This window comes from Oryctolagus cuniculus, chromosome 5 (assembly GCF_964237555.1).
Source record: "Oryctolagus cuniculus chromosome 5, mOryCun1.1, whole genome shotgun sequence".
In the NCBI taxonomy this organism is placed as follows: domain Eukaryota; kingdom Metazoa; phylum Chordata; class Mammalia; order Lagomorpha; family Leporidae; genus Oryctolagus; species Oryctolagus cuniculus.
Window position 1 is genome coordinate 60001214 of NC_091436.1, and position 25476 is coordinate 60026689.

The 25476-nt window shown below is 49.5% G+C and overlaps 1 protein-coding gene across 1 annotated transcript in view; it reads left to right on the forward strand.

The window, feature by feature from the left end:
- Positions 1–25476, forward strand: part of TRAF3IP2 (TRAF3 interacting protein 2) — a 44834-nt gene that overhangs the window by 15824 nt on the left and 3534 nt on the right. The window contains 5 exon segments of the mRNA NM_001270479.1: positions 8891–9083; positions 13183–13337; positions 15628–15716; positions 20276–20344; positions 21329–21445. Of these exon segments, the coding sequence (NP_001257408.1) occupies positions 8891–9083; positions 13183–13337; positions 15628–15716; positions 20276–20344; positions 21329–21445 (623 nt within the window).

The window sequence follows — 25476 nt, forward strand, 5'->3', positions numbered from 1 at the left end:
CCCCTTTCTCTGATACCTCAGGACCTGCTTTCTTTCAGCCTTGCCCTTGCCCTTGCCCTCCGTATTATTTCCTTCTATTGAAGTGAGGTGGGCGGGGACTGTCGAGATCCTGGGAATGCAGAGAGGTGATGAGAGGCAGAGAGGAGGGAGCTTGCACAGGAGACAGGAATAATTCACAGAAGATACACAAACAGCCAGCATGCCTGTGAAAGAAACCATGCTTAGCGTCACTCCGTTGAAGGCGGGCAGATTTTTAAATATTATTTACTTACTTATTAGAGAAAGAGAGAGAGAAAGACAGGGAGACACAGAGATCCCATCCACTGGTTCCCCAGATGCCTGTAAGGATCAGAGTTGTACCAGAGCTGAAGACAGGAACTGGGAATTCAATTCACATGGGCGCTAGGAACCCACTGACTCGGGCCATCACTGTTGCCTCCCAGGGTCTTTAGCAGGAAGCTGGGGTCAGGAGCCAGAGCTGAGCATAGAACCTGGCACTACAATATGGGACAAGGGTTTCTTATCCACTAGGCCAAACACCCACCCCCAAAATGCAAAATTTTTCAAGGTACCTTTTCCCTAATTAGGGGTGCAAAAATGAAAATCTGAGACAACTCCCAGGAGAGTTCTATTGAAAATGAATGTTCTCATACCCTCTTGGCAGGAGTATAAATTGGTACAATCTTCTAGAAAGCAATCTCATTATTTATCAAAATTGTATATGTGCTTCTATTATGGTCCAATAGCTTCCGGTAGGAATCCACCCTACAGAAACACTGAACAAGCATGTCGGAATCCAGGGACATCGAGACAAGGGCGTTGATTAAAGCATTGTCGTATTCGAGCACACATGAGAACAACTGCAGTGCCTGTCAGTAAGCCACCACATAATGACAGCCAGCCCCAACTCAAGCTGCTTGACCTACGACCTTCCAACTTTAGGATGGCGTGAAAGCGAAACGCGTTCAGCAGGGAGCGTTTGAATTTTGGACTTGGATCTTTGCCCGGGCTCGTGATGTGCAGTGTGCTTTTTCCTGTGAAGCTGGGCAGCTGCAGCAGCTCCCAGCCAGGCAGATCACGAGGGGGAGCGACAGACGCTCCAGCGTCCCGTGTTGCTACCTAGAGGGCTTAGTAGGTCAGGCGGATCGGACGCGTTTTTATGTCCGATGTTTCCAACTTACTGGGCTGGCCCCCGCCCTGCACTGTAACTTGCGCGGCATCTAGAATCTGAGATTTATTTATACAAAGTACTAGTAGGCCCCTGTTACCTAGAATAGAAGACCGTGCACATTCTGACATAAAAAAAAATTGAGTTGAAGAGCAAAACACATGCAAGCTGCATGTGTTTACATACACATTAAAAAGTCTAGATGGCTCAGCCCAACTGTTAACAGCGGTCATGAGAGGGAGCGGGGAACTCAGAAGAGATGGGGCATTTAGTCTTCTAACTTTCTATACTCCTGTGGGTTTCTCTTTCTTTTTTTCCAGCAAGCCGGCATTACTTCTATAATTAGAAAATAATTACAAGTTGAAAAGTGAAAAAGCAAAGCCCGGGGGAGGCGAGCTTGCCCTCATTCACCCTGCACGGGCTTTGCATCCGGGCACGGGGAAGAGGGGCAGGTGCCCAGGTGTTTCTACAGGGCACTCAACTCCAGAATGTCTGTGGGGCCTCCCGCAGCAGTGACTCCTGCGAAGCTGACTGGGAAGATTAAATGAGATAATGTAGTAAAGGCACTAAGGAGCAAGCCCTCCACGCTCGCAGCTCTTAGTTATTACTGTGATTATTTAAGTGGCTCCTGCAGCCCAGCCCCGCAGAGCCTGCCTGGACTTCTAGATCCCTCTCGCAGGCACTGGTTCTAAGCATTCAGAGCAGGTGTACAGATGCTTAGTTTCACAGGGCTGTAACCGTGCTTAATTGCCAACAAAACCACTTGCAAAGAGCTGTTCACCTAAGGGAGGCTCGTGCCGTTGGAAACCATGGCTACAGGGGTCCTGCTTGGCTTCAGACGAGCCTTACTTCCTTACCCATTAATGAGTATATAAATAAATAATGATCACCACGCAAATGGCGTAGCCTAGCTTTTTGCAAGTTAAAGCAAAAATGGTTCTTGGCCACCCCTTTCATGTAAAAAGAAAAAAGTTTTCAAAGCAGGTGAAAATGAGAAGTGCAATAGCTTATATTTGTTCCTCCGCCCACCCCCTAGCGAAGTCAGCCCCTTCCTGCCTCAGATCCTTCCACTGAAGGTCATCGTTACCGGACGGGAGATCAGGACTGTGCAACCAAATGAAACCTCTGGTGCAAACAGACGGGGAAAAGGGAATTAAGCCGAGTGAACCCTTATCTTCCTGGAAAAGTCTTGCTCTCTGTATCTGGGAGACTGAATAACACGAAGCTGTGGGTACATTCGCATCCTGCCGTCCCCAAAAGAGTGCCGCTTTGTGTGCTAGAGTGCTTGCACGATGAAATAAACCAGATGGAAGAAATGATAGAGAAAGGAGTTGCCTTGCTGCAACGGCAGCTGCTCACAGCTGTGGGAGTTCCTGTAACCGTTTATGCTGGCCATTTTGTTTGCTGGCTAAACTGATGGCATTATATCATGATGTTTTTTTTGACAACTTGGAAATCAGGTTTTATTTTTCTCTCTCATAAACGCTCTTAATACCATTCTTAATAAGGAAGAAAAATGTCGCATGCTTTCACTGATAAATGGAAAACCTCGTTTGGGATTTGGTTTACAAATTCCAAGTGGTAAAAGCCCAGTAACATGAAGCCTCTGTGTGCTCAAGCCAAGCGGATCACGGGATTGACAAATAACACCCAGTGCTGGGCTCCCACTTAGGATTACGCAAGGTTTTCATTTTTGTTTTGTGCTTAACACTGCCTCAGAACTGACAGATCGGTTTGTGTATCACATCACCCACCCTCCATCTCCCACGGGGAGAACTTGGGGTGGAATTTTAGAGACTGGGGACGAGTCCCTGGGGAAACTATTTTTGAGCAGTGATTCTTGAGTGAGTAGGTGGCTCTGGTTCATGCCTCCTCTTCTTGCACACAGATTAGTGTGGGTTTGTGTTTAAACACAGACACCCACAGACTCAAAAATCTTCTCTCTGTATATTGATTCTGAGCTACTCAAGGGAGCCGGATCCTATTCATTTTTGTTCACCTCGTACCTCGCTGTATATTCAGCGTATGAATATTTGTTGAATGAATACAAAGAAAGCTGTTCTCTACTTCCTGGGGGAAGGAGTAATCCCTCATTGTGAGTAGAGCCTTTGTGATGTGCGGCCTTGGAAAGGTCATCTTTAATTGTCTGGGGAAGAAAGTAAGAAGAGAGGTCCTTGGAATTTGGAAGCACAACCTGGCCGTTGATCTATCCATGCATTCAACAGATACAATGGTGTTTCCAAAAATTCGTGGAAAATGCAGTTGAAAGGTGAAATTATTTTAGTGCACACATTTTTGAAATGCATGCAGTTTTTTCATAGTATGCATTTTCCACAAACTTTTTTGAAGACCCCTTCTATTTGCCAAGTCATCTGCTAGGCACTGGGTATACGGTGGTGAATACTGCACATGTATGGACCTTGTCTTCGTGGATTTCTCAGTCTACTGGGGGGGGGGGAGCGGCTAAGAAGTAGAAGCAGAAAACAAAATGATAAATTGTTAAGTGCTGTCAAGGGAATAATTGAGCGTTAGACCTTAATAGAGAGGCCAGAGAATGTCTCTGATATTTGAGCTGAAACTGAAAGAATGAGAAGGTCAGGCACACAAGGAGCTTGATGTCATTAAGTTAGCCAAAGCAGGGTGGCTGGCCTGGAGGACGAGCAGAGATAGAATGTGCTAGAAGGTGAAGGATGCAGAGGCCCTCTCGAGGAGCTAGGACTCTGTTCTGAATCAGACATCTCTTTTAGGAAAACAGAACATTGAACTCAATAATTCTGAATAAGAAACTTAGATAGCACAGTGCTTGGCAGGTGGCAAGTGATTAATGAATGTTAGCCATTATTATGAAACAGTACCCAGCTGAACTAGTGAGGCTCAGCCCTAATAATGGGTCAGAATGATTAACACCTGGGCATTGAAAAGCCTCAGTTACCTGATAAGCAGTTTTTAATTAGCAACTTTCCCACCCAACTAGCCAAATTCCACTTAGAAAAGGAAAAGCTTGATTTTGAGGGCCCCTCTGGTAAGTCAGTATTTCTTTGTTTTAAGCAATAAGCGGACAGCATGGAACACCGTGTGGTCAGCACCCTAATTTTAAAAATCAATGAGGTGGATCATTGTCATCTGCTCACAGAAGCCAGCTAACTCTTGACCACAGGTGGCCATTTCAGAAATGAAAGTTACAGCTAATCAAACACTCAGCCCACATGCTTTCATGATTTTAATGATACGATTTGTTGCTATGAGACAAAAACATGTTTGCGGGAAATACTCTGTTCGAAATCATCTGACCTTGATTCAAAGGCTTTTGATGAACAGCACTAACATCCGCTCTCTGGAAGAGAAACAAACCCTATGATTAGAGCTTGGTAGTCCTTTTAAAGCAAATAAATTGTTATTAGCCACTCATTAATGGATATGGAAAGCAAAATGGCTCCAAACACTAAAAACTTCATTTGCATGACTTACTGGTCATCGCCCCTTCCCCCAACCCCCACTGCAAAAGCTTTCAAGGCCCCTGGCAAAGCTTCTCCTCTTTTACCTCCTACTTTTGGAGGGACACAGTGGTAACATGCCCTCCCCCACCCACCATGGATGTCGGGTGACAAGTAGACGTCCAGGACACCTGGGACCCGACAAGCACCCTGCACCATCCTAAGTGGCTTCCCTTCTCCTGTGTGTGTGGTTGGTTTTGTGACTGTTCCGTCCTCATTCCTTCGTCTGTGGAGCATCTGGTGTGGCTGTTCCATGCTGGGAGAATGGTGGGGAATAGATGTGATCCCTCCTTCCACAGAGCCCAGCAGGGAAGGCCAGCAAGAACTTGGCTGAGGGTCATGCTACTGATACAAACGCATGAGTGAGGGAGAAACTAGGGGACCGGACTAGGTAGCAGGCCCAAGGGGTGGGCGGGCATCTTTGGGCAGGTGATATTTGGGCTGAGCCCTACAAGCCAAGAAGTCAGTTTGCAGAAACATTCCGGGCAGAGGGTATGGCAAATTCAGGGGTCCAGCGGTGGGAGCAAGCTGGGGCTCAGGATGAAGCTGGGATTGAGGAGCCAGGGAGAGCGCAGTAGGAGGAGACAAGATCAAGACAGGCAGGGACCTGCGCAGGCAGGCTGGGTCTTTTCTTTCTAATTTTTTTAAGATTTATTTATTTATTTTATTTTTTTCTTTTTTGACAGGCAGAGTGGACAGTGAGAGAGAGAGAGAGACAGAGAGAAAGGTCTTCCTTTGCCGTTGGTTCACCCTCCAATGGCCGCCGCGGCCGGCGCGCTGCAGCCGGCACACCGCACTGATCCGATGGCAGGAGCCAGGTGCTTCTCCTGGTCTCCCATGGGGTGCAGGGCCCAAGGACTTGGGCCATCCTCCACTGCACTCCCTGGCCACAGCAGAGAGCTGGCCTGGAAGAGGGGCAACCGGGACTAGAACCCGGTGTGCCGGCGCCGCAGGCGGAGGATTAGCCTAGTGAGCCACGGCGCCGGCCTAAGATTTATTTATTTGAAGGTCAGAGTTACACAGAGAGAGGAGAGGCAGAGAGAGAGAGGTCTTCCATCCAATGGTTCACTCCCCAGTTGGCCACAATGGCCAGAGCTGCACTGAAGCAAAGCCAGGAGCCAGGAGCTTCTTCCAGGTTTCTCATGCAGGTGCAGGGGCCCAAGGACTTGGGCCATACTCTACTGCTTTCCCGGGCCATAGCAAAGAGCTGGATTGGAAGCGGAGCAGCCGGGACTCGAACCAGTACCCATATGGGATGCCGGCACTGCAGGCGGCGGCTTTACCCGCTTTGCCATGGCGCCGGCCTCCAGCAGACTGGGTCTTAAGTGCAATAGGAGGACTGTGCTGTGGCATAGCAGATAAAGCCACCCCCTGTGACACTGGCATCCCATTTGGGCGCCAGTTCAATTCCCAGCTGTTCTACTTCCTTTACAGCTCCCTGCTAAAGGGAAGCAATGAAGCATGGCCCAAGTGCTTGGGCCCCTGCAGCAAAGCGGGTGAGCAGGTGAAGCTCCTGGCTCCTGGCTTTGGCCTGGCCCAGCCCCGGCTTTTGTAGCCATCTGGGGAGTGAATCAGCGGATGGAAGACCTCTGTCTCTCCCTCTTTCTCGGTGACGTTGCCTTTCAGATAAATAAAATAAATCTTTTTTTTTTTTTTTAATGCAATAGGAGCTCTCTAGAAGGCTGTGCAAGAGACCTTCAAAAAGTTCATGGGAAATATGAGAAAATTATGTATGGATTTCAACCTGTTTTGCACCAGAATAAATTTATCTTTTAATCCCACTGAACTATTGAAGTAAGCCTCACGTGTACAGCTGGATTTGTAAATGGTCCACTCATGCGCGGCTCATCCAAAAGCAGGGCTGGCCCTTGCCTGGGGACCTGATGACAGCAGCGCTTTTGCCCTTTCTGGTCGGAGCAGCAATACTGACCTGCCCTGTTGCCTTGAAATTGCAGCAGGTGCTCTGGACCCCCTGGGATCCGTCTAACCTGCGCTTAGCTCGAGTGGTACCTCTTGCCCCTGACCGGACTGGTCCTGGTGGTCCTGTCTCCACACTCTCAGAGCCGTGCCCTTAGTCCTGGTCTCCTTTGTCAGTTAGGTGCTGAGATGGGCCCAGGCTGAAGCTTTTCTCTTCCCCTCCTCCCCCTTGAACCCCGGCTCCTGTCATGACCAGGCCTTAGCAACAGCAGGGCAGGGGTCATGGGTCATAGCTAGGAGACAGCCTGGGCTGGAGGTGCGTGGAGACTTGCTGGAGAGGAAGCGTGACAGGCAGGATGCAGCTGGTGTCACGGTCAAAGCAGACAATGGATGGAGTTCAGCGAATCTGGCCAGGCTTGATAGACTGGCTTGGGCACATTGCCAGGGTCACTTAACCAAGTTTCCTGAGTCCAGATAGGGGGACCTGGAGGCAGCCACCCTGGTATGTGTCTTCTGTTCTAAACCAGAGGACATCATTCCCCTGAATGTCCCCTCCCCCCAAAAACTTAGATGGCTTCTGACTGCTGCCTAAATCGATAATAGAATTCCTGGCCACATTCTCATCCTCCCACAGCCTTCCTCTCGCGCTTTCTTGCTTACTTGCCAATTTCACTTCACTGTACATCCTCGCTGGCCAATTTTTCTTGCTTTTATTGCTTTTCTGTAGCAAAGTAAACTTGATTATTATCCTTTTGTTGAGAGACAGTTTTACTTTCTTAAAATCTAATATTCTTTATTTTTAAGATTTATTTATTTATTTGAGAGGCAGAGTTACGGAGGAGAGAGGGAGAGGGCAGAGAGATCTTCCATCCGCTGGTTTACTCTCCAAATGGCTGCAACAGTTGGAGCTGGGCCAATCTGAAGCCAGGAGCCAGGAGCTTCTTCCAGGTCTCCCATGCTGGAGCAGGGGCCCAAGGACTCCGGCCATCTTCTGCTGCTTTCCAAGGCCATAAGTAGAGAGCTGGGTTGGAAGTGGAGGAGCTAGGACTCGAACCGGCACCAATATGATATGCTGGCACTGCAGGTAGAGGCCCAACCCACTACACCACAGCACCAGCCCCGATGATTTCTTTTACAATCAACAAAGAGGCTAAGACCAGGAAATTTTATTTTGAAACAGCCAGGTTCATTTTGGTCCTAACTAGTTTCGCCTCCTGGATCACCATGTTTTACTTGGGCAGAGGTGGCAGTGTTTACAGGGCTTCCCGCTTGGCCCCAACCTACCCCCTTGGACTTCGATTTCTCAACACGCTGGTCCCCTAGGGCCTGGGCGATTCCCTCGGTGCCAGCGCCCTCCCCTCTCACTCCTGCTGGCTTCCCGGTATCTCTCTTCTGGCCCTGAGTTCTGTTCTCTCAGCCTGTCAAGTGGGCTGACCATCTTCCCTTGGGACTCTCCTGTCCCCGGGCTTGGCTGGGACCCACTTTCTCTCATGTTACGCATTCACATGAGTCACTGCCAGCCCTGGCTCTGCTCCAGCCCTGCCCTCTTTAAGCCTCCCTAGCCCCAAGTGCATGTGGACTTTTGCAAGGGAGGACCAAGGAAGCTCGAAGGGGTTGCCAACTCTTGGCTGCTTTCCAGAGGGATGAGCCAAGTTCACATGCATTTATTTGCTCCTAAGAAAAAATTGCGTGTGTGTGTGTGTGTGTGTGTGTGTGTTGTGATTTCACCCATGTCTTTATTTAGGAAAAAATAAATTCATTTCATGAAAATGCTCAAGGAATAGTACAAAAAAGTTTGGCACACATCATGGAGATGGTCAAGGAAAGCTGGGTCCCGGGGCCGGCGCTGTGGCCTGCACTGTGGCCGGCACTGTGGCATGGTAGGTTAATCCTCTACCTGCAGCACCCGCATCCCATAGGGGCGCAGGTTCTAGTCCCAGCTGCTCCTCTTCCAGTCCAGCTCTCTGCTATGGCCTGGGGAAAGCAGTAAAAGATGGCCCAAGTCCTTGGGCCCCTGCACCCATGTGGGAGATCCAGAAGAAGCTCCTGGCTCCTGGCTTTGAATCGGCAAAGCTCTGGGCATTGTAGCTGTTTGGAGAGTGAACCAGCGGATGGAAGACCTTTCTCTCAGTCTCTCCCTCTCACTGTCTGTAACTCTTTACCTCTCAAATAAATAAATAAAATCTTTGGAAAAAAGAAAAAGCTGGGCCCCTCAGTTAGCATCCAGAGAAAAGGTGTCCTGAGCGTACCTCTCGTTCTACGTGAAAAAGCCAGAGGCAACCTCCCCGCTCTCTTTGTTGTCTTCCCACAGATGGCCACCACTGCCCTGGAGCACCTTGCCAGCAAGCCATACAGCCAGCTCGACCTGGGCAGCCCTGGCTCGGAGCCAGTGTGAGAGGCCCGCACCCCGTGCACAAGGTTGTTCTGAATTATCCCAGCCCCTGGGACCAAGAAGAGAGACCTGCACACAGGGAGTGCTCCTTCCCCGGGCCTCCACGCTATCAGTACGTACCTCAGGGCCAACCATTAGACATCTGTAACATGAAAAATAATTGTGCAATGCAACCAGCACGGCCCAAAATGCTCCCGTGGTTTGCCAGAACATTTGCAAGTCAGAAGGACACAGAACCTGGGTGACATAAAAAGCACTCAGGACCAGTCAAAATACTCTTGAAGGAAAATCTAGTTATACCTCCTTTGCCTTTCAGACCACCTGAACTTTGAGCCCATGAAATAGATTTTAGTTTTTATGGCAATGACTTTGACTCTTAGCAAGTTCTTTATATCTCTAGGGTCTGCTTCAACCTATTTCTGACTTTAAAAATTTGGAATTTGATGAATTCACAGTGCAAATTGAAAATAGCCTATGATTTTCCTTTGTAATGAAAACGTTCCTACATGTGGAACACCATTGTTGGGTCTCTCCTACACTTCATCCAGAAAAACAATTGCAATTTTTCATGACTTCAGTTTCCTGATGTTGTATTCATGCCATTTTTCGTTGCTACTGCAGAATACCCTGAAGCTGGGTACTTCATAAAGAGAAGTTTTTAAGGGTACTTCAAAAAGTTTGTGGGGAGTGGGCATTTAGCTAGCAATGCAAACACCAGTACCCCGTATTGGAATACCTGGCCCTGGCTCCTGTTTCCAGCTTCCTGCTAGTGTAGACCCTGGGAGGCAGCAGTGAGGGCTCAACTAATTGAATTCCTGCCACCCACATGGGAGACCTGGGTTGTGTTTCCTGGCTCTCTGCTTTGCTCCGGCTGGCTGCAGCAGAGGGGAGCTCCCTTTGTCTCTATATCGGTCTCTCTCCCTCTCAAGTAAATTTTTAAAAATAAAGTGAAAAATAAAAGTAGCTGATATGATCTCAGGACATAATTCTAAAGAAAAGGTTTGTAAAAAATGGACTTAAAAGATTAGTGTATTTTGATTCAAAAAAGAAAAAAATGTTGGAATCGAGACATGCCTGTATTTTGCCCACAGGTTTTTAGGCTGGAGGTTTGGGATCAGCTGACCCCACCCATTTATCCCTTGTTGAGCCTTCCTCGACTGTGTCACATCATGGCAAATGGCGTCACAGTGGAAGCGCATGCAAGAGGGAGAGAGCTCCTGGCAGGACAGGTGGCCAGGGACAGGGAGGGGCCAGGCTTGCTCTTTTCCAACAACCCTCTCAGGAGAATCAACTCTGTGCCCCACCCCCATAAGGCCCCGCCTCTTAAAGGTTCCACACCACCTCCCAACACCGCCACATTGAGGACCAGGCTCCCAACACCTGAACCCTTGGGGGACATACTCAAACCATAGCACCCTTTAATCAGTTCTTTCCTTATTTGCTCTCTTCCTGAGTTCTTTCCCTTAACTGATGTATCTAAAACCAGGGAAAAGTCACGCAAATAGAGCTTCCTAGTTTATGACAAAATTGGAAAGGAAACACATGAAATGTTTGCTTTTGCTCATATACCACTCAGAGTAAGACTGCTCTCTGTTTTCATAGAATAGAATGATATCTGGAGGCCATATAAAAGTAGATTTTTTCTGAAGCGCAGAAATTGGTCATTAGCTCAAAAATGTTATTGAAAAAATAAAAATAAAGCCCACTTTATTATCAGTGGCAGATAAAGTACATGCCTGGTCCCCCATTTACTGGAAAGTCTACAGATTAACAGACAAAACAGAAATACCTGGGGTCTAACATCTGGGATTACCCAAAATGTGATTTTACAGTAGGATAAGGACTCTTACAGAAGAAATATCTAAAACTCCAGAACACAAACAACATTTAAGCATCTTTAGGAAGTAAGTTTGGTGTTGATAGGGAAGGCAAAAGCAATTTTTCAAATAAACTTTTATTTTGAAATAGTTTTAGATTTACAGAAGAATTGCAAAGACAGAGCAGAGTAATTGGTTTCATAGCAACAATTTAAGCCTGCTGTGGCCGTCTTGATTTCTTTCATCATTTTAGGATAATGAAAAATGAGTTCAGGTAAAGAAGCTAATTCTCCCTTTTCTGATAATTTAAAAGAGAATCTTAATACAGAATGTTTACTCTGTCATTAATCTCTATGATATCGCTTTCTATGGAAGTTTTTGAATATGATCAAGGCATTAACATTTCTCTATTAAATGAGAAATCACCTTTTATAACAACTAAGCAACTTTGGGTAAAAAATAATTTAATAAGGTGTGGATCTGCATTAGATGAAAGCATATTTTATAGGAGTTATTTTGTCTAAAATAATAAAAATGATCTTAAACATTCATATTTTGGAAATATAGTTGAAAATAGTTGAAATTCTGTTTATTTTATATCCTGTTACATAAGGCTTTCAGAAGTTTTTATTATTCTTTTGGGTAAGAAATGTGAAAGCATATGCAATAATCTACAAAACTGGGGCACATGGATTTTATAATCAAAACTTTTCAAAGTTATATGAAACAATCTCAAATATACAACAAATAAAACCAATCCATGTTCTCACAACCTAGATTATTTATTTATTTAAAGATTTTATTTGAAAGGCGGAGTTACAGAGAGAGGTAGAGACAGAAAGAACAAGTGATCTTCCATCTGCTGGTTCACTCCCCGAATAGCCGCATCGGCTGGAGCTGTGCTCATTCGAAGCCAGGAGCCAGGAACTTGCTCCACATCTCCCACGTGGGTGCAGAGGCCCAAGTACTTCGGTCATCTGCTGCTTTCCCAGGTGCCTTAGCTGGGAGCTGGATTGGAAGTGGGGCAGCCAGGACTCAAACTGGCACCCAGATGGGATGCTGGTGCTGTGAATGGCAGCTTAACACGCTCCACCACAGTGCTGGCCCTTATTTATTTATTTATGAGAGACAGAGACACAGAGACAGAGAGAGCACATGCTCCCATCTGCTGGTCTCACTCTCCAGATACCAACAGCCAGTGTCAGGTCAGGCTGAAGCCAGGAACAGGGAACTCAATCCATGTCTCCCATGTGGGTGGCAGGTGATGAGCCATCACCACTGTGTTCCAGAGTGTACATGATAAGGAACCTGGAGTCAGGAGTTGGAGCCAGGAATCTAATCCAGGCACTCCAATATGGGCTGCAGGCTCTACCTAGATTTTTATTAGAGTCAAAGGCATGGAGGGGGGCTTCCAAGAGAGAAATAAACACCCCTACCTAGATTTTTAAAATCTTAACGTGTGGTCATAAGTTTCAGAGTTTTTTTTTTTTTTTTTTTAATGGAATAAAGCCTAAGAATTACAGTTTTGGTCCCGCTACAAGTTAGGATTCAATCAGAGAAAACAGGAGCAGCTCCTGCTATTTAAGCAGAAGGGGAGTTAATACAGGGAAATGAGTGCTTACAAAATTGTTGGAGGTTGGAGAAGCAAGCGTTAGTTGGACTTGAGCAACACTATAGAATAGGACCACCCCGTGCTCCACCCCCACAACCAAGGGTGCAGCGAGGAAGGTGGGAATCAAAGTCAACACCACCACATCCTTGGCAATGGCTGGATCTGCCCTGGAAAAAGTGGGTGCCCAGGCCCTGCCCTGAACACCTGTGACCTCATGACTGTGCTTATCAATGGAAGCCACGTTCTCCTTCCCTTCTGCCTCCCACACCCTCCTCCTGACGGTTCATCTCAGCACAACGTTTGTGGCAGTGCTGGCAGCCAACATCATCACACAGAAGCCGTGTTGCAAAGGTTTTCATTCATATATTAACAGCAGGGGTCCTTTTAAATCTTCATGGCCTCTTTCACCTTTTGATACATAATGGAATGTTACCCATCATGAGCTAGAAGGTACCTCTTTTTATTTGAATGCCCTTAACATCAGCTGTCCGTGTGTTGTGGGTGACCTGTGTGCCTTGGGAATGAGACTTAGTTTCCCAACTAGTCCTTGAATGGAGAAATCAGAACTGCTTCCCCCTCGCCACAAGGAGCTCAAGGCCAGCTTAACTGCTGTTGATTTAGGCTCCCTGGGGTGCCCCTCTTCTTTCTGTCTTGGCTAAGCAATGGAGGCAGAGGAGAGCGATCTTCCGCTGATCCCTTCCCATGGTTCTTAGAGCCTTAGCGCCCCTCAAGGTTTGCCTCCATGCAGAATGAACATTTCCTTGAAACGTGTTCCTCCGCAGGGACCAGCCGAACCCCCAGCTGCCCAATAGGGCCGGGCTTCTGGAGGAGTCCTCGGAGCGTGCCCAGGCTCTGTCCCCAGCTGCTGTACCTCGACGCCCCAGCAACACTGCAGCCAGAGGCACTCTGAGGACAAGCAATTTGCCAGAAGAGTTGCGTAAGTTGTTTGCAATGCTGTTTTCGCCTTCTGCTTGTCAGTCTTGTCGACTCTGACCTCAGAGCTTGCTCATAGACACGGGGAAAGAAAATGTCCTTCTTTGCTTCTTGCTTAGAGAGTAACCCGCGTGTTGTAGGAATGTTTTCAGTGAATCTGACACCTCCAGAAATGCTCACACACTGCTCACCGCTAGATTTTCCTGAACACATACTCCAACAAATAACGCCAACGCTTTTGCTCTCTGCTAAATGATGCTCTGGGGCGGACTAGTCCCTGGGTAAATTGATTGGCCGTCCATGGGGTATTGGACACGGACCTGGTGTCTCACCGTAAACCAGCAGCAGCCGTCAAGAACGAGGTCATTTCCTGTAGGAATGAGCAATCTTGTTTGGAAAAAAAATCGGCCTCGCAGTCTCCATACTGCTTCACAACCACAAGCCAACTAAGGCTTTTATTTAAGGAAACATTTGGCTGTGTCAGGTGATGATTCTTTTTCCACGTTTTGCTGCCAGAACCAGAAATGTTGAAATATCACCAAAATGTTCTCAGATTAAGGTCAGTCAGGAGAGTTCGTTCCAGAAATCTTAAGAAACAGCACTTGTGAAACTATTATCAGTTGTGCTTGCTAGAGAAGCTCAGATTTTTTTTAAAGATCTATCTGTTTGAAAGGCAAGGTTACTGAGAGAGAGAGAGAGAGAGAGAGAGAGAGATCTTCCATCTGCTGGTTCATTCCCCAAATGGCCACAACAGCTGGGGCTGGGCCAGGCTAAAGCCAGGAACCTGGAACCCCATCTGGGTCTCTCAAGTGAGTGGCAGGGGTCCAAGCACTTGGACCATCTTTCCCAGGTGCGTTAGCAAGCAGCTGGATCAGAAGTGGAGCAGGCAGTACTTGAACTGGTGCCCATATGGGATGCCAGCATCCCAGGTGGCAGTTTAACCCTTTCTGCCACAGTGGTGGCCCCAAAGCTCAGGGGCTTCTAATAAGCCCTTGTCAAATCTGGGTGGCTCTGAAGCCCTTTGCCTTTGTCAGCTCCTTTTGGGGAATCGTAATCTGCAGTCAGTTACAACTCTGAAAGGTTTCCATGGCAAGGAACCGTTGTTGCCTTCATGCCAAAAATGTTTCTTAGCATCTTAACACCTTCTGCATTTTAATTCTGAGCATTTCTGGAGAGCAGGTGCTGCCCCGCACAGGAAACAGCCCTGCTGTCAGTCCGTGGATCACGCACGTCTCATCATACTCCATAAAGGGAGTCCTCGAATCACTTGAGTAGGAATCAGAGGAGTGTTAGGGGGAAGAAGAATCGAACACCATCCCTATGCCTTGCTGCTTAAATGAGTGAATGTGATCCACACACACACACACACACACACACACACACATCTATGGGAGTTGGGGCTCCAAGACACAAGAGGCGAAGCCCCGCGCTCAGATGAACACACAGATGCCTATTTTTCTCTCCCCTGTCTGCCCCAGGGGATTCCTGCCATGTAACTGGTCCCACACACAGAGATTATTCGTGTGTTGTGCACAGTCTTCCCCTAAGACGTTAGCCTGAGGAAACACTGGTTGTGGTCCTGACTGGGTCCAGCCGGTCCCCACTGTGCCGTCCCCAGCTCTAAGCGGGCTTAGGGCTCGGTGAAGGAGTGTGTGAGCCACGGGGCTCCTTCCAGCACTGGAGTTTTTACCGACATTTCTGAGCTATGTTTTTAGTCAACTCCCACTTCCTGGCCTTCCTCCCAAAGTAGGAGGTATGTGTGTGTCTGTGTGTCTGTGTGTGTGTGTGTGCACACGCACGCTCATTCTCCCCCTACTTGCTCTTGTCAGGCCAGAGTTCAGGGCAGCACAGAGCAGTGGGAGATCAAAAGAGGACACTGCCTGGGTGGCCCCTTAGCGGGTTGGCTTCCCAGTCTGTTGTGAGACTCCTTGGGCGCTGTGCCAAGTGTCTCTAAGAAACCAGAAGGCAGCCTGCGCTCAGGGACCTGCGGGTTCTGGGTGGTGGGGGTTTTTTGTTAATGCCTCTGGTGGTCTTTCTGAAGGCCTGCTAGAGCTGCCTGGGCCTGCCAGGACCCTCCTGTGGTCCTTTGGTTTCCATTGACCCTGAGCAGGCTGCAGTGTGATCCCCTGGGGACATCAGCCTACCCCCACAGCAAGTACCAGCTGTGGGACCACCCTGTCTCCAAAGATTCCTGTATTAACTCTAGAAGAGCAAAAAGGCATGTGGATAATTCAGAAGTGTTCAGAATAGAAGCACTCGCCTAGTTTCTAATACATGTGGAATATTTCTCCTAGGGAAAGTCTTTATCACATATTCTATGGACACAGCCATGGAGGTGGTGAAATTCGTGAACTTTCTCTTGGGCAATGGCTTCCAAACTGCAGTAAGTATTTTGTGCAACGAGAAAAGTCAACATTTAAAAGCGAGAACGGTGGAAAGAAACCCACAAGAACTACAAATAGCTGTTGATATTTTAAATGATTGCATTTGATTTATGTGATTATGAGCTAAATGTTCATGGCGTCTGGTAATTACTTGCTAGATTTTAAACCACCCAATGTCTGCAGTGTTTTTCCCCCCTGTGCTATCCTGCGTGCCCCCGAGGCCCCTCAAACAGCAAGAATAGTGCTAATGGTGACCACACAAGCAGCTGGCCCTGGCCTGAGAAAAGGCAGGCTCTTGCTACACTTGGTGCCTTTGCCTTTTCTTTGTTGTTGTTTTTAAGATTTTTTTTTATTTATTTGAAAGCCAGAGTTACCAAGAGAGATGATAGAGATCTTCCATCCACCGCCAGACCGAGGCCAGGAGCCAGGGGTTTCATCCAGGTCCCTCACATGGGTGGCCAGGGCCTAAGCACTTGGCCCATCTTCCGCTGTTTTTCCTAGGTCATTAGAAGCGAGCTGGATCGGAAGTGGAGCAGCCGGGACAAGAACCGGCGCCCACGCGGGATGCTGGTGTCGCGGCAGTGGTTTAACCCACTGTGCCGTAAGGCTGGCCCCTGCCTTTGCCTTCTCTCTCCTTGCATGCCCACTTTGTTGTGCTTCCTCTGATGCACGCAGCTGCAGGCTTCACCACAGTCACTTGTTTAATTTAACAAGCTCCCTCCTTGTGCTGTGGATCATGAATTTTAAACGCGGCAGCCTGGGTCCCCCAGGTTCACAGCTGCCCTTCCACATCTCTGTGCCCCAGAGACGTTTCAGGACAGGGAGGACAAGGCCAGGGTTTCAGCTGGTCTGGTCTAGATCAAGGCGAGGCTGCCATGACCTAGCCCTGTGAATTCACGGTGGTCGTGGCCCTTTCTCCTTCCATCCCCCTGCAGCCCCTTGAAACAGCACAGCTTACCGCCTTGCGAGTTTTTCTTTAGGATAAATAAAATACCGCAGGACACTTCTCAGAGGACTGGCTTTTCTCAAATGATGACATCACTCCTTTCCCTTCTCCGAGGCCTCTTCTAGGTATTTAGGGACAGTGAGTTCTACAGAGTAGTGAAAAACTTGAGAAAAATACCTACGACTAGGAATGTGGAAGGATAAAGCACACTTGGCAACTAAATATCAGTTTCCAAGGTCAGTTAGCATTGTTTAACTGGAAGTTCTATTGGAAGCGTTCTTGATTAATAATTTTTAAAAAGGTTTCCTTATTTATTTAAAAGGCAGAGTTACAGAGAGGGAGGGAGAAGGAGAGGGACAGGGAAAGAGAGCCATAGAGAGAGAGAGAGATCTTCCATCCACTGGTTCATTTTCCAGATGCCACAATAGCTGGGACTGGGCCAGGCGGAAGCCAGGGGCCTGGAAGTCCATTCGGGACGTCCACAGGGATGGAAGGGTCCTAAGGACTTAGGCCATCTTCCACTGCTTTCCCAGGCACATTAGTAGGGAGCTGGGCTGGAACTGGAGCAGCTGGGACTCAAATCTGCACCCATGTGGGATGCTAGCATTGCACTGGCAGTGGTCCACCCTGCCAAGCCACAATGCCAGCCCCTTTTCTTCCTTCCTTCCTTCCTTCCTTGCTTCCTTCCATTTTTATTTTAAGTATTTATTTAAGATTTATTTATTTGAAAAGCAGAGTTACAGAGAAGCAGAGGCAGAGAGAGAGATTCCATCCACTGGTTCACTCCCCAAATGGCCACAATGGCCAGAGCTGCGCCGATCCAAAGCCAAGAGCCAGGAGCTTCTTCCAGGTCTCCCATGCTGGTGCAGGGGCCCAAGGGCTTGGGCCATCTTCTGCTGCTTTCCCAGGCCATAGCAGAGAGCTAGATGGGAAATGGAACAGCCAGGACTCGAACCGGCACCCATATGGGATGCTGACACTGCAGGCAGCGGCGGCTTTACCCACTATGCCACAACGCTGGCCCCAGCCCCTGTTCTTTAATAATTTTTAAAAAAATAGTGGTATCTGAAAGCTTTTCTTAAAAAAGATGCAATTTATACAACCCAACCTCCTGACTATATACAGACCGATATTTCACTTTCTCATTCCTGGAATAAGAAAGCACTATGGTAGCCATGACATAAAATCAAATTGTAAGACATAAGGCCAAGCTTTCTGTAAAGATCTTACTTTTCATCATTTTCCAAATAAGCAATACTGATTTCCCCCGAGAAGAGCCCAAGCTTTGTTTAGCTTAACGATCAGGGCTGTTTGGGCAGAACTCAAATCTGTCCTCGCCCCTCATCACTCTGAAACCTCAGGGTGCAGTAGGAACCGCCCCGCAGTCTGGGAGCCCCAGCCCTATCCAGCTAAGCTACTCCTGACAACATCGAGAGCCCCTTAGTGGAATGAAGCTCTTGGTGGGTGACTTACGGGGGAGCTTAATGCAGGGACTGGCACGGAGAGCTGGGCAGGTTTCAGGGAATCCGCGGGGCTCTAGTGGGAGCAGGGGAGTTGTCACTGCCCCTGCAGCTACAGAGGCGGGAGAGCAATGGCTCCTGGAGCCTGCGAGGGCTGCCAGCGCACACCAGTTACTCAGTTCTGGAAGCATTTAAGTAGGGTTGGGTTCATCCTGAGGCCTCACTCTGTGCCTTGTAGACAGCTGTGTTCTCCCCCTGTCTTTACATGGGGTCTCCTTTGTGTGCTCATGTGACTGCGTCTCCAGCTCCTGACCCGCCGGGTTTTAGGGCCCACCCATATGGCGTCGCAGTCACATTTTGAGGGACTGGAGATGGGGGCTTCAGCCGAGGAATTGGAGGGACACAATTCAGCTCCTTTTGGTGGCTGTGAGCAGAGCAACTGTGATGACATGAACTATGGAGAGAGAGAAAGATGGAAGGTGTCCTGCACACTGCGCCTCCCACCCTGTCCACCTCGGCAGCAGGGGATAGTTTAGATGCTGCGATGATAATAGTTACTGTAGACCAAGTGCTTATCCCACACCTGGCAGTAGGACATTAATCCTCACCCCGAAAGGAGGTTTATTAGCCACATGTTACAAACGAAGATAATAGGATGGAATTTCATGGACATTTCCAAAGTCACGCAGGTGGGTGTGCCAGAGCCAAGGGCAGAACCCAAGCTGACCGAATCTTCGCCATTCTGGCCCTGTATTTTTCCTCTCCCATATAACAGAACTGGGGTATGCACACAGCCACGGAGAGCTGCAGAAGCTGCCCCAGGATGGCTAATGCAGCCATTGGCCGCCACACATTTTACAACCGGAGTTATCCAAACCAACAATGTTCCATCATTAAAGAGGCACCCTTCAAACTCATGTTGGTCCTGTACTTATTTGATAGTTCAGGAGCTCAAGGTATCTTTTTCATAAGAAGCCTGCAGTCAGACTGAGGAGACAAGGTAGACATAAATGAGACACTTAGTACATGGAAGAATGTCACAATAATGTGTTAGCTGTCCAGTACCGCTGTGAACCTGAAGGGGCACAGTTAGGTGACATGAGCAAGAGGAGGAGGAGGTCACTGTGGGGAAAGAACTCCCAAGGCAGGGAGGCCTAAGCTGTGCTAATGAGGGAGTAGACAGGGCACGTGGGGAAAGAGATCATAGGTGGCACAGAAAGTTTGCTGAATTGCTGTCACTCGACTCCATCTGTCCTCAGCAGCAGAGTGACATTTTAGGACAATTAATTTGGGAGCAGTGTGGCTGAACCAAGTGACATCTCCCAGAGAACATTCTCCCTGAGCCACCCATTCCAGTGTGTGATACCCCTTCCAATCAAGAGTGCCTGTACACACACACATACACTTCTACACTCATGCACATACACACACCCACCCACACACACTCACATAGTGTCTGTGCTGCAGTACACACCCGAGCCCAAGAAAGACCTTCTGATTTGGTCTTCTATAAAGCAGAGAGTGAGTTATTTTTCCCTCTTTGTATATCCTTCCAAAGACTTGAAGACTGATATTAAATATCAGTCTTTTCAAGGCCCAAGAGCTGTACTTCTTAACTTTCATCATAAACCTTTTCCTTGCCTTCTCAGTAATTGTTTCTGTGACTGTTGCTTGGATCTGCTCCAAGTTTCACGCAATCGTTTTGAAACGCGTAGATGGAAACTGGACATAATACCTTAGTAATGACCTAACTCATGCAAGTGAGCAGGGCAGCTGTGTCCCAGTTCTTGTGTACCACACATCCACTGAACGTTCCAGAAGTAGGCTTGCCTTTCGAATTTTCAAATTCTAGATACACGTCTAAAACTGTATGGATATGGCTGGCTTCCGTCCAATGTGGTGGTGTCCTGGGTCCCTCAGATTTTTTTAAAGCAACTACCTAGAGCGTCAGAAACATTTTTCTAGGTACCACTGCATCCTAGTGATGAATTACAGCGTGGAAATCGGGACTATTTGAAGAGCACTCTACTTTTGTTTTGTCGACTTTGGTGCTCCCGCTGCACAAAGCACTGCTGTGTGGGTTTGGAGTAGGCGCTCTGCACCTCCAGAGAGCTTTTCACCAAGGACCACCTCCCCCTTCTCTGCCTTGCAGATCGACATATTTGAGGACAGAATCCGAGGCATCGATATCATTAAGTGGATGGAGCGCTACCTAAGGGATGTAAGTGCATGCTCAGACTCTGCAGCAAGACAATGGCTCGTGAAGTTATTTTTACGAAAGCAGCGCTGGCACGCCCACCTGCGTCTGAAGCCCAGCTCCTCCCTCGGACGTGGAGAGGAAGGATGGGGTTGCCCTCCTGGACAGGCACAGGCAGGAAATTACAGTCAAACCAGACACAGGTGGTTGATAACAATCAGAGCAAACAAATTTTTTTTTTTTTTTTTTTTTTTTTGTGACCAGAATAGGAAAGGAGGAAATGAAGGTGGGAGTGGGGAGGGAGCGACAGAATGCAATTTAATCCGAGGCCACCCCACGTGTTTTGTAGGATGGGGCCAGAGAGCACTTGGCCCCCGAGGCACCCCCTTGCCGCCCCTCCATGATTTGTTTTCCACTGACAGAATCCATACCGGCCACCGGGACACTTTGTGCTGTAACAAGATAGAAATTGATTGCTGCCGGCGTGTCCGTGTCCACCAGTGGGGGCGGGGGGGGGGGGCCTGTGGCTGCTCCTCCTTTTGTCTGCAGCCCGATGTTGGCTTTGTGCCCGAGGGTCCGCGGCTGACGCCCCGCGCGCGCCAGTGCCCACGCAGGCCAGGCAGGACCGGTGGCCCGGGGTAGCGCCTGACAGCCCGGCTCCAGCTGCGGCCAGGGCGGGAGGCAGGGCTGGATTTCAGCGCCTTTCTGCCCGGGTGCAGACTCACTTAATGATTCAGGCTCTCATTAGCCAGTGTGCTAACGCAGCTTGTGGGAAATGGTGGGCGAGGCACATCTGTAGCCCTGCGCGGTGGAGGGGGACGGGGAGGCAGAGGGGAGAAGCCGAGCGGCTGCGTGCCTGTCACTTTCCACGCAGGGGGCGCCCGACCCTCCATCTGGGAGGGTGTCCGTGAGCGCTTGCAGCCCTGCTGGCCGCTGTCCAGCCTGCCTTCACCAAATGGACCACACTTTCCACTTCCATAAACATGTTCCCCCCCTTCTCATTAACAGAAGACAGTGATGATAATCGTGGCAATCAGCCCCAAATACAAACAGGATGTGGAAGGCGCTGAGTCGCAGCTGGACGAGGATGAGCATGGCTTACATACTAAGTACATCCATCGCATGGTGAGTGGGGAGGGGACACGGCACCTCACTGGCCCTGGGCCCTGGGCACTCGCTCTTCACTGGGGACCAACTGAAGGCGGCGTGATGCCTGCTGAAGGACCCCGCCCCCATCAAGGGGGATGTCAGTGGTGGCTCTGTCTACCTATGGGACCACGTGCCAGTCACCACATCTCCAAGGTTCAGTGTTCCTATCAATAACAGGAGGAGATCAGCCTGTGACAGCTTGAGATCCCAGATGCTGGGAAGCAGTGTTTGCTGGTTTGGTTGTTGGCTAACCAATGTGAAGTCCCAGCAGGGTGGACGGCAGGGCCGTCGTGAGGAGAGGGGGGCTCCTGTGGCCGTGTCACATTCTGTCCCCTGCCTTCTCCGTGAGGTCGGGGGTGGGGGTAGTGAAGAGCATGTGCCGTTGTGCCAGGCAGGGCTGGGCTCAAATTTGGCTTCCTTCTGTACAGGGCGTGTGACTGTGCCCCAGCTGTTTCCAGCTCTCTGTGCCACAGCACCCCGCGGAATGGGTCACTACGTGGAATGACACGTGGGACGTGTCTGGCACATGTCGGGGGTTTAATCAAGGGAAGGGGCCATTCTTTGCTCATGGTACATGGGGAACTGTCCACTGCCGGACCTGGACTATGGGGCCTGCACCACTGAAACCCCGTGGGAGAAATGTGGAGATTAGACTCGCTCCGCCTGATCATGGGTGCTGTGGACACAGTTTCTGCCAGACCTGTGGCTGTCAAAACTGTCCTGATGGGTGCCTGTACGTGCTGGGGCAGGGGTCCTGGCTCTGGGCCTCCCTTCCTCCCCTCAGCCAGAGCTGGTTTGCCTTTCTCAGGCTTGTTTGTTTACCAAGGATTCTGACATTTTAAAAAGGCTTGGGCAAAATCACAGGACCACAGCTCGTGAGATCCATTTCAGCCCTGATGTGCAGCGGTGGGGGAGGGCTCCTGGAATGGGTGGGAGGGATCACTGGCTGAGACCGGGAGATGGGCGTGGAGCGGAAGTGGCCCAGATGGAGTGAGTGGGCAACCTTGGGACATGCAGCTTTACCCTGGGGGGATGTGCAGGTGACCACCCCCCCAGGACTGTGCTGTGTGTCAGGAACACAGGAATAGGGCAGGCTAGGGCAGTGGGTGTTCTCCATCAGAATCTTCAGGGTCTCTCTATCTCTCTCTCTCCTTCCCCCTCTCTCTCTCTCTCTCTCTCTTCATCCACTGAGTACAGACCACTCATTTGAGCCCAAAACCAACCCAAAGTAAAACGGAGGCCAAGTGGCGAAGTTAAGGCTAAGGAAGCAGGAGAGAATTCTGCCTCCTGCTCTGGCCTCCCCTAGCCTGACAGCCATGGCGAGGGCCCAGAGAAGGCCCCACTTTTGGAGGTAAACAGGTCTTGGGGCTGCTCTGGGAGATGCCACCCCTTAGCTGGCTTGTCCATGTCGGTATGGCCCCAGAGTACCTGTGTCCTGTCTGCATCCCTGCCAATCCCAGGTCCCGACAGCTGGTGCACGGGAGGGCTCGAGGCCCCTGCCGTTCCTGAGGGTACTGTGCAGCTCTGCGGGTGCATTGCACAGCCAGGCAGTGGCACACAGCTCGGCCTCAGAGCTTGCCTAGCGCAGCCAGCTGTGATCAGATTGTCTCCAAGCTTGGCTTCCTGGGTAATGATGTCTTGGGCCCTTCCTTATCCCCTGAAGGAGTTGAAGAGGCTAAGTACAGAAGCTCTTTCTTGCCCCCACCCCCGGCTGACTTGCTGCCCCTCCAGGCCACAGAAAACCCTGAGACAGTAAGAACATGACTGTGACAGTGCGAAGAGATACCCAGGAGTAATTGCATCGTGGAGCAAACTGCTTCACAGAAAGCCAGCAGCTGGAAGAATGAGGCATCATTAAAATGCGCTACTGCCGGCCGATCCCTCAACACTCGGGGTAGCCCAGCAGCCAAACCAGCTGTCCAGCACACGGTGGCCTAGAAGTGAGAACCCAAACCCAGGTCACTCTTGGCTTATGAACACTGTGCTGCTTCTCTGATGGGTTTACCGTCTGCTCTGTGGTTGGCTCGGTCCTTTTGTGGCCCAGTTCCTTGGATCACTTGAAAACACGTTTTTGGTGCTGTCTTCTGATGTTTGAAGGGAGCTGGTTCTGAGAAGCCTCGTGGAGGATTTGTGTGTGCTGTAAATGTGATGGTGCGTGTGTGCCTGCCAGTATGTGAGGCTGTGTGTTTACGAGGAGTTTCTATGGTGATTTCAATAACCAGTTGTCGCCACTGACACTTTTCTGCTTTGATTCTCATGCACAGTGAAGACTTCTCAGTTATAAAAATCAATGGGGAGATGAAATCGCTGGGAACACATCATTCCTCTTCTCCTTGTCTCCAGATGACTGAAAGCTTTGTGCTGGTCGCAGGATTTGGGAGGCACTAACTCCCCTGATATTGAAAATTCTGATTTTGATAGAGTTCTTGGCAGCTAAGACTTCTTGGGCCACCACAGTGGCAGTGCAAATTGGAAGGGCAGTGGGGAACCTAGAAACTTGGCACATGGAGCGATTCACAGGGGGGCTCCCTGCCTCCCTGCCCGGCCTGCCCTTGACTGGCTGCTGTGGGTCACCAGCCGATCCCAGTTGGTATTCACTTATACTGTTCCCTTCCCTGAGAAGATCCTTCCCTTCTGCTCTGTTCCCCCTACTTGCCCCAAGTCCGCTCTTTCATTATCCAAATGACCCCTCTGTTGAAACTGCTCTAGAAATCCCTGCTACAGATTGGATGGCCCCTATCTGGGCTCCCAAAGCAACTGTTCATGCTCATCATGCCACACCGTGGCTGGTAATTTACCTGTCTTCCTGCTCGCTGCTGCTGGCTTTGAGAGAATAGGTACTGTCTCACCGGTGTTCTGCACAACTGCCAATCCAAAACATAAAAATAAAAGTCCAGATTTGAGGGTGTTTGGCCTAGTAGTTGAGACACCTGTAGCCCACATTAGAGTGCATGAATTTGATTCCTGGCACCAGCTCCTGATTCCAACTTCCTGCCAGTTCAGACCTGGGGAGGCCTGAGTAGTAGTTAATGGCTTGAGTAGTTAGGTCCTTGCCACCAACATGGGAGATTTAGATTCTGTCTTAGTTTCTGGCTTCAGCTCCAGCCCAGCCCCAGCCATGTGGATGTGGGCATTTGGGGAATGAACCAGTTGTCTGTCTGGCTGTCTCTCTCTCCTCTCTCTTTCACTTTTTTTTTTTTTTTTTTTTTTTGACAGGCAGAGTGGACAGTGAGAGAGAGAGACAGAGAGAAAGGTCCTCCTTTGCCGTTGGTTTACCCTCCAATGGCCGCCGCGGCCGGCACGCTGAGGCCAGCGCACCACGCTGATCCGAAGGCAGGAGCCAGGTGCTTCTCCTGGTCTCCCATGGGGTGCAGGGCCCAAGCACCTGGGCCATCCTCCACTGCCTTCCCGGGCCACAGCAGAGAGCTGGCCTGGAAGAGGGGCAACCGGGAAAGAATCTGGCACCCCGACCGGGACTAGAACCCAGTGTGCCGGCGCCGCTAGGTGGAGGACTTGCCTATTGAGCCGCGGCGCCGGCCTCTCTCTTTCACTCTTGCTCTCACTCTCTCTGTCTCTTGAATTAAAAAAAAAAATCTTGATTTGTAACATTTATTCCCATGGTATAAATGCTGTTACCATGGCCAGTTTCTTTTTTTTTTTTAACTATTTGTTTATTTTTATTTGAAAGAGTTAGGCAGAGAGAGGCAGAGAGAGACAGAGAGAGAGAGGTCTTCCATCTGCTGGTTCACTCCCCAGATGGCCACAACAGCCAAAGCTGCACCGATCCGAAGCCAGGAACCAGGAGCCAGGAGCTTCTTCCAGGTCTCCCACGCAGGTGCAGGGGCCAAAGCACTTGAGCCATCCTCCACCGCTTTCCATGGCCACAGCAGAGAGCTGGATCGGAAGTGGAGCAGCCGGGACTCGAACCAGCACCCATATGGATGCTGGCACTGCAGCTTAACCCGCTAGGCCACAGCACTGAACCCCAATTTCAGGCTATTAATATG